The 9,672-nt window shown below is 45.1% G+C and overlaps 1 protein-coding gene across 1 annotated transcript; it reads right to left on the reverse strand.

The window, feature by feature from the left end:
- Positions 1 to 1,796: 1,796 nt before the first annotated feature.
- On the reverse strand, positions 1,797 to 9,663 carry LOC140421741 (uncharacterized). The gene is made up of 2 exons (XM_072506584.1): positions 9,609 to 9,663; positions 1,797 to 7,496 (listed from the first exon to the last, which is right to left on the reverse strand). Exon 2 carries the CDS (start codon positions 7,129 to 7,131, stop codon positions 5,752 to 5,754), a length of 1,380 nt encoding a protein of 459 aa, XP_072362685.1. The 5' UTR covers positions 7,132 to 7,496; positions 9,609 to 9,663; the 3' UTR covers positions 1,797 to 5,751.
- Positions 9,664 to 9,672: the final 9 nt, after the last annotated feature.

Here is a 9,672-nt window from a genome sequence, read left to right on the forward strand (position 1 = left end):
TGGATTTCCTCATCTCCCTGAGTGGCTTTTCCTGTTTCTCCATCATTAAGGCCGAATCTTTCAAAAATGTGGTTCAGTTAAATCTCTAATTCAGTTACAGTATCGTTTGTGTCTGTCTACATGAGCATACATTACAAGTAGATATGTTTGTACAGTGAGTAAAATATTAATCTACATCTACAAAGCCGTTAAATTCTTTTGTGAACTGAGCAAACTGCCAAGATCCACACTTTGTTTTTTCATGTATGGAACGATCTGTCTGGACTGTACGCAGAACAATACTTTTCACTGTACCTCGATACATGTGACAATAAATCAAACCAATCAAAGAGACAGTTTTGTACTAGTCTACAAATTGAACAGTGAGCCTTTTTAAACCTTATTCATTCTTTTTTTTTTTTAATGTAAAAAATTTAGAGTCCCCAATTCATTTTTTCCAATTAAGGGTCAATTTAGCGTGGCCAATCCACTTACCCTGCACATCTTTGGGTTGTGGGGTCAAAACCCACGCAATCACGGGGAGAATGTGCAAACTCCACACAGAGTGACCCAGAGCCGGGATCGAACCTGGGACCTCGGCACCATGAGGCATCAAGGCTAACCCACTGTGCCACCGTGCTGCCCAACCTTATTCACTCATGGGAGGTGGGTGTCACTGGCTGGTCCAGCATTTACTGCTCATTCCAATTGCCCTTGAACTGCGTGTCTTGCGAGGCAATTTCAGGGGGCACTTACAAATAAACCACAATATTGCTGTGGATCTGGAGTCACGTGTAGGCCAAGCCACGTAAGGAGAGCAGATTTCCTAAAGGACATCAGTGAACCAGATGGGTTTTTACAACAATTATAGAACATAGAATTTACAGTGCAGAAGGATCCCATTCAGCCCATCAAGTCTGTGCTGGCCCTTTTGGAAAGAGCACCCTGCCTAGGCCTACACTCCCACCCTATCCCCGTAACCCCACCCAATCTTTTTGGACACTAAGGGCAATTTAGCTTGGCCAATCCACCTGACCTGCATGTTTGGACTGTGGGAAGAAACCGGACCACCTGGAGGAAACCCACGCAGACACGGGGAGAACGTGCAGACAGTGACCCAAGCCGGGAATCGAACCTGGGACCTTGGAGCTGTAAAGCAACTATGCTAACCACTGTGCTACCGTACCCTCCGTTCGACTGTGTCAACATTAGACTTTTAATTCAAGACTTTTATTGAATTTCAATTTCAATATCTGTCATAGGCAAATTCGATCCCAAATCCCTAGAACATTAACCTGGGTCTCTGGATTACTAACCCAGTAACAATACCATTCCGCCACTGCCTATTCCACATACATTTGACAGAATACGACATCTAGTGTTGTGGTCTGTGATCTTGTCTACAGAACTGCTGGTGACGTAGCCAGAACAATGATTTATTAATGTACACGTGGTAATGCTATACAGATCAAGTTATCACAGAGTCACATTAGACTCTCTTGGAACTACCCTGATATGCGACTGTCCTCACGTACGCCTTACAACCTTCTGCTGGTAGCCGGATGTTCCCCGACTGATGTCTGACACCACCTGGTGGGAGGTCACACTGCTGAGTACATGTAATATTATATACAGGCTTATCACCACATCTCGTAACTTCTCGAAATTATCGAGTAATTTAGTTTTCAAACAAATTCTGATAGCTCTGCAGTTTCTGGAAACATTTTGGTTGATCGTGTTATTTTTCTAAACTAAACATCTCGTCTTTATAATATAATTACCTCATACACCAAGTCACTAATGATAATCAATGTTCATTACTGAATAATCATGAATTTAATTTATTTATTTTGCTATGAAATCGATACATTGTTAATATAGAAAAGGTACAGAAGGTGAACTGGCTGTCGGAAGCCACCTTAGAGGTATAAAAGGGCTTCCTTGACCTTGTTACTAATGACAGTGAATAACACTACGAAAATAACAATTTTAAAACTAAATGTGATTACAGATGCGCATTTACAGCTTCCTACATTACAACAGTGAATATGTTTCAAAAGTACTCCATTGGCTTTAAAACACTTTAAGAGGTCCAGTGAGAGGTTTTATAGAAATGTACATTTGTTCTAATTGTTTGCAAATTAGGAAATATTACACTCCGTGTCCTCACCAAAACCATTGATAAACATTGAGTCTTAATTTTGTGTAATAACCACGACACTGACACCATTTTAAATACTGTGAACCTCCAGATATAATATCCACAAAAATACAGCCAGTTGTTGCGGTTTGCAATGCACTGTCTATAAATGGTGCTGGAATCTCATTGGACTGTAACTTCCAAAGGGAATTTGATGCAGTCCGAAAAAGAAAACAAAATAGTCGAACTCTGGGATTAAATGGATCGCTGTACAAAGAGCTGACACGGGGAAAATGGGCCAAATAGACTCCTCGGTGCTCTAGCAGCCGTGTGTACATGTAAAGCGAGTAGTAATGACCTGGAACCTACTGCCTATGAGGGTAGGAGATGCAGAGATGATGGAAGGATTTCAATCGGAAATTGGACAGGCACTGAGAGAAATAAACCCACAGGGATTTGGGGAAAGAACGGGGCAATGGGCAGACTGGCTTCCTCCACAGGGAGACGACATGGTCCCAAAGGGCTGAATGGCCCCATTCCCCACCCTCCAGATGCTGTGATCTCAGGAGAGAAATTCAGCTGCTCCAGTCACTCCAACTAACTGGAGTCCCTCCTCTCTGGTGCCATTCTCGTAAATGTCCTCTACACCCTCTCGAAGAACTTCACATTTTTCCTAAAGTGTAGGGCCCATATATAGGCTTCCATTCCAGAGGGATAGAATTGAAAAGCACGGAGGAAATGTCCAACTTGTTTAGAACCAGGGTTCGACTACACTGGGAGCACTGTCAACATTGGTGATCTCCATTTAGAAAAAGGAAATAGAGGCACTGGAGAAGGTGCAACAAAGATTCATAATATACAGAACTGAGAGCATTTAACACTCAGGAAAGGCTGGGGCTGCTTTTTTCTGGAAAAGAGAAGACTGATGGGTGACCTGATGGAATCTTTAAGATTATGAAGGGATTCAATAATCCAACATGAATTTCAGGAGAAACCTCTTTACCAGCGAGTGGTGGGAATCGGGAACTCACTACCACAGCGAGTGATTGAGGTGGGAACTCACTACCACAGCGAGTGGTTGAGGTGAACAGCATGAATCCATTGAACAGGAAGCTAGATACATACATGAGAGAGAAAGAATAGAAGGAGATGCTGATGGGGGGGGAGCTATAGAGGGGTGAGTGGAGGATCATGTGGAGCATCAATACTGACACAGACCACGGCTAACCCCAGCCGGTATGGGAATTTAACCTGTCACTCAGCTCGAACCAGCCATCCAGCCAACTGAGCGAACCGATCCCAGTGTAAAACTGCAATAATTCCTTAAATATTGTTGATTGCCTGACTCCCACTATACTATTTAATGTAGTTTCCCAGTGCACCTCAGACAACGTGCCCCTCATACCCTGATAGTTTTCTTCTGTGAGAAGCTCCATGATAAATTAAACAAAAGAACCGTGTAACCAGCATAGCCCATCTTCATGGCAATAGGCATGATTTTGGCAGTTTCCAAACAGAAATGGTAATAAAACATCTTCTAACCTCCAAACCCCCTTTCACTTTTTGATCCTTGTGAAATGTGCAACCAGATATTCACAAGAAGGCTCAGAGAGAATCAGCCCAGTGGGAGTGAAGTCATGAGACAGGCCAGTCCAGCAGAAAGAAACCCTCTGACCCTCCCCATTGACCAACAGAATGAACAAAATGCAGTCCTGGATGTTATTGAGAACAGAAACAATAACAGCAGAATCCAATCCCTGTAATCAGTTGTGAACCTGTCGGTGTCTCAGAAAGTGCGATAAATTACAAAATCCCTTCGCACATCGAGAGCAGGTGAACGGCCTCCTCCCCAGTATGAACTCCCTGGTGTGACTGCAGACGGCATAACCGAGTGAATCGCGCAAATAGACGTAAACGGGTGTGAGATAATGGGGATTATGGAGACATGGCTGCAGGGTGACCAGGGATGGGAATTGAATATATTCAGTATTTGGGAAGGACAGACAAAAAGGAAAAGGCAGTGGAGTGGCAGTGCTGGTCAAAGAGGAAATTAATGCAATAGTGAGGAAGGATATTAGCTCCGACAACGTGGAATCTGTATGGGTAGAACTGAGAAACACCAAGGGGCAAATAGTTAGTGGGCGTCGTATACAGACCCCAAACTGCAGTGGTGATGTTGGGAATGGCATAAAACAGGAAATTAGGCTGATTGTAAAAGTTTCTATAGGAATGTAAAGAGAAAAAGATTGATGAAGACAAATGTAGGTTCCTCACAGTCAGAAACAGGAGAATGTATAATAGGGGACAAGGAAATGGCTGAGCAAATAAATACATAATTTGGTTCTGTCTTCACAAATCAGATACTAGAAATGTTAGGGAATGCAGGATTTAGTGAGAGGGAGGAACTGAAGGAGATCAATATGAGGAGAGAAATGGTGTTGGGGAAATTGATGGGATTGAAGGCTGATAAATCCCTAGGGCCTGATAATCTGCATCCCAAAGTTCTTAAAGAACTGGCTCTAGAAATAGTGGATGTATTGGTGGTCATCTTCCAGGATTCTATAGACTCTGGAACAGTTCCTGCAGATTGGAGGGTGGATTATGTAACTCACTATTTAAAAAGGAAGAGAGAGAAAACAGGGCATTATAGACCAGTAAGCCTGACATCGGCAGTGGGGAAAGTTCGAGAATCCATGATCAGCATGGATTTATGAAGGGGAAACCATGCTTGACAAATCCACTGGAATTCTTCGAGGGTGTAACAGGTAGAGTTGACGAGGGGGAGCCAGTGTATGTGGCATATTTGGACTTTCAGATGGCTTTTGACAAAGTCTCGCATAAGAGATTAATGCGTAAAATTAAAGCACATGGGATTAGGATATTGGGATGGATAGAAAACTGGTTGGCAGACAGGAAATAAAAGAGTCAGAATTAATGGGTCTTTTAAAAATTGGCAGGCAGTGACTAGTGGGGTACCGCAGGGATCGGTGCTAGGACCCCAGATATTCACAAGATATATTAATGATTTTTCTTTTTAAATTTAAAGTACCCAACTTTTTTTTCCAATTAAGGGGCAATTTAGTGCGGCCAATTCACCTACCCTGCACATCTTTGGGTTATGGGGGTGAGACCCGCGCACCGAAGGTTGACCAGACTGATTCCTGGGATGGTGGGACTGACGTATAAGAGATTGAATCAGTTAGGATTGTATTCACTGGAGTTCAGAAGAATGGGGGATCACATAGAAACCTATAATATTCTAACAGGACTTGACAGGGTAGATGTGGGAAAGATTTTCCCGATGGTGGCAGTGTACAGAACCAGAGGTCGCAGTCTAAGGATACGGGGTAGACCATTTAGGACAGAGATGAGGAGAAATTTCTTCAACCAGAAAGTGGTGAGCCTGTGGAATTTGTTACCACAGGAAATAGTTGAGGCCAATACATTATATGTTTTCAAGAAGCAGTTAGATACCAGCACTTAGGGCGAAGGGGATCAAAGGATATGGAGGGGGAAGCGGGATTGGGCTATTGAGTTGAATGATAAGCAATGATCATAATGAATGGCAGAGCAGGTGCTAAGGGCAAAATGGCCTCTTCCTGCTCCTATTTTCTATGTAATCCCTTCCCACACTAAGAGCAGGTGAATGGCTTCTCCCCAGTGTGAATTCGCTGGTGTGTCTGCAGACTGGTTAAATCACTGAATCCCTTCCCACACTGAGAGCAGGTGAATGACGTCTCCCCAATGTGAATTCGCTGATGGCTTCGCAGACTGGATAACCTAGTGAATCCCTTCCCACACTGGGAGCAGGTGAATGACGTCTCCCCAGTGTGAACTCGCTGATGGCTTCGCAGACTGGATAACTGTGTGAATCCCTTCCCACACTGAGAGCAGGTGAATGACGTCTCCCCAGTGTGAAGTCGCTGATGGTTCCGCAGGGTGGATGAAGTTCGGAATCTCTGCCCACACTGAGAGCAGGTAAATGGCTTCTCCCCAGTGTGAACTCGCTGGTGTGCCTGCAGGCTGGATAACTGAGTGAATCCCTTCCCACAATGAGAGCAGGTGAACGGCCTCTCCCCAGTGTGAACTCGCTGATGGATCCGCAGGTTGGGTAAATCACGGAATCCCTTCCCACACTGAGAGCAGGTGAATGGCCTCTCCCCAGTGTGAACTCGCTGGTGTGTCTGCAGGTTGGTTAACTGTGTGAATCCCTTCCCACACTGAGAGCAGGTGAATGGCCTCTCCCCAGTGTGAATTCGCTGATGTCTCTGCAGGCTGGATGAATCAATGAATCCCTTCCCACACTGAGAGCAGGTGAATGGTCTCTCCCCAGTGTGAACTCGCTGGTGTTTCCGCAGAGTGGATGAATCAAAAAATCCCTTCCCACACTGAGAACAGGTGAATGGTCTCTCCCCAGTGTGAACTTGCTGATGTCTCTGCAGGGTGAATGAATCAATGAATCCCTTCCCACACTGAGAGCAGGTGAATGGTCTCTCCCCAGTGTGAACTCGGTGATGTCGCCGCAGGGTGGTGGAATCAAAAAATCCCATCCCACACTGAGAACAGGTGAATGGTCTCTCCCTAGTGTGAACTCGCTGGTGTGACTGCAGGTTGGATAAAGTATGGAATCCCTTCCCACACTGAGAGCAGGTGAATGGCCTCTCCCCAGTGTGAAGTCGCTGATGTCTCCGCAGGTTGGATAAAGTATGGAATCTCTGCCCACACTGGGAGCAGGTGAATGGCTTCTCCCCAGTGTGAACTCGCTGGTGTGACTGCAGGCTGGATAAATCAATTAATCCCTTCCCACACTGAGAGCAGGTGAATGGTTTCTCCCCAGTGTGAACTCGCTGGTGTGCCTGCAGGTTAGATAACCGAGTGAATCCCTTCCCACACTGAGTGCAGGTGAACGGCCTCTCCCCAGTGTGACTGCGTCGATGAGTTTCCAGCTCAGATGGGAATCTGTATCCCTTCCCACAGTCAGCACATTTCCATGGTTTCTCCATGTTTTGCATCTCTTCGTGTCTCTCCAGATTGGACAATCAGTGGAAGCCTTGTCTACACACAGAACATGTGCACTGTCTCTCCTCACTGTGAATCTTGTGATGTTTTTTCAGGCTGTGTAATAGTTGAAGCTCTTTCCACAGTCAGTTCACTGGAACACTCTCACTCGGGTGTGTGTTGTGTGGGTCTCGGTGCTTTTCCAGTCACACTCACGTGTAAAATCTTTTGAAGCCGACAGATTGGACAAACATTTCTCCTTCTCGCCGATGATATTCAGAGCCCGATGATATTCAGATCAGAAGGAATCGTTTGAGTTTGTCCTGAGTTTGATGTAATGTTTGAGACTTCTGTCTGCAATTCCTCCTCTTCCAATATCCTTTAAAAACAATTTATAAAAATTATCATTGTTGGTGCAGGATAGAAATTCGGAGCAGACAATTCTAGTTTCGGTGGAACATTATTTCCTCTCTTGTGTTCGTGCTTCTGGGTTAGAACATAGAGCATACAGTGCAGAAGGCCATTCGGCCCATCAAGTCTGCACCGACCCACTTAAGCCCTCACTTCCACCCTATCCCCATAACTCAATAACCCCTTCTAACCTTTTTGGACACGAAGGGCAATTTAGCATGGCCAATCCACCTAATGTGCACGTCTTTGGACTGTAGGAGGAAACCCACGCAGACACAGGGAGAACGTGCAGACTCCACACAGACAGTGACCCAGCGGGGAATTGAACCTGGGACCCTGGCACTGTGAAGCCACAATGCTATCCATTTGTGTTACCGTGGTGCCCGTTGCTGTAGAATAAAGGAGGCAAGAGCTCTGCTTCTCCACAAACACCTTTGTTTCTTTGATCCAACTTCACACACACAAATCTCCAGGAACAAATAGTGCCACCTGTAACCCCTTTATGTATCAGTGACTTCTATTGGATAATTGACATCAAATTAGTATTTAATTGGAAAGTCCATTCCCAACATCTTGTTCGCTAAAGTCTGTAAATCTCCACCCCACACTCTCCCTCCAATCTCACTCTGCTGTATCAATTACTCACCCTCCCAATTCTCCTGAAGGTGCTGATTCATGTTGATTGACAGGTCCAAGCTCAGCTCACCTCACTGCTTCCTGTCCAGGACACAGAGATTATAATAGAAGCAAGAGTAGGCCATTCGGCCCACCGAGTCTGCTCAACCATCCAACACTGTTTAGCACAGGGCTAAATCGCTGGCTTTGAAAGCAGACCAAGGCAGGCCAGCAGCACGGTTCGATTCCCGTAACAGCCTCCCCAAACAGGCGCCGGAATGTGGCGACTAGGGGCTTATCACAGTAACTTCATTTGAAGCCTACTTGTGACAATAAGTGATTCTCATATCATTTCAATGAGACCCTTGGCTGATCTACCTCAGCACCATTTCCCACTGAGGCTCCACATTCCTCTGGGGTAGAGAATTTCAAAGCTTCACCACATCCTCGAGTGAAGAGATCCCTCCTCATCTCAGCTTTCTCTCTATTTTCCTACCTGTTCCCCATAACCCTTAACTCCATTGTCATTAAAACATCTCTGTCAAACTTGTGCTTCAATATATTCAATGACTCCCAGATACAACTGGTCCCTGTGGAAGAGAAATCCAAAGACTAACAACCCTCTGAGGGAAGAGATGACTGGAAATCTATAACGTAGCTACAGTCTTGTATTACAAGCCTGAAATAATAATATGTTTACTTTATTACAAAACGATAAATAATACATCTAATCTGTACCATATAACAACACTAGCCATATCTCTGTCCATTATTAATTGACTGTCCCCTGAAATGTCAGCCATCGCCTGGGGAACCCACCCTTTAATTGTGAACATGAGAAAAGAGACAATCCTTTTTTAAAATAAATTTCGAGTGACCAATTATTTTTTCCCAATTAAGGTGCAATTTAACGTGGCCAATCCACCTACCCTGCACATCTTTGGGTTGTGGAGGTGAGACCCACACAGATATGGGAAGAATGTGCAAACTCTACAAAGTGACCCGGGGCGGGCATCGATACCAAATCCTGTGCCATAGGCAACACCCCTGAGCACTGTGCCACCATGCTGCCCCTAGGGTTGTGTGTTTCTGACATGCGTCTTTGTGTGACTGGGTTGTGGAGGTGAGACCCACACAGATACGGGAAGAATGGGAGGTCAAGTACCCAGGACAAAGTAATGCAAGTTGTCTCCATTCTGAGCAATGTTGAATGAGCTTCCCCCAGTAATTGAAAATGTTGCCCCCTACAAACATGGCGGCTGCACATGCGCTCTACTGCACATTGTCCCGAGTAAAGATGGCGGTTGTTATCCCGAACCGATCACTGCATCCTCTCGGCCCCGCTCCGTGAAACGGGAGAACTAGGAAGTAATTTTTCCAGGTATGGGCTTGCACAACATGTTTAGAAAGCTTTTCACCCACCAGCCAGATCTATCGCTCCCGCGTTCCAGAATATTCCTCTTACCCTTTGTGGATCCGAAATAAAAGCTTCTCTCCATCACCATTACCTGCACTGCGCATGCTTCAAT

The sequence above is a fragment of the Scyliorhinus torazame genome, chromosome 5, assembly GCF_047496885.1.
Source record: "Scyliorhinus torazame isolate Kashiwa2021f chromosome 5, sScyTor2.1, whole genome shotgun sequence".
Taxonomy (NCBI): Eukaryota; Metazoa; Chordata; class Chondrichthyes; order Carcharhiniformes; family Scyliorhinidae; genus Scyliorhinus; species Scyliorhinus torazame.

Bases quoted from the DNA above. Each gene is read 5' to 3' on its own strand.
- LOC140421741 (XM_072506584.1), bottom strand. From the start codon at position 7,131: ATGCAAAACATGGAGAAACCATGGAAATGTGCTGACTGTGGGAAGGGA.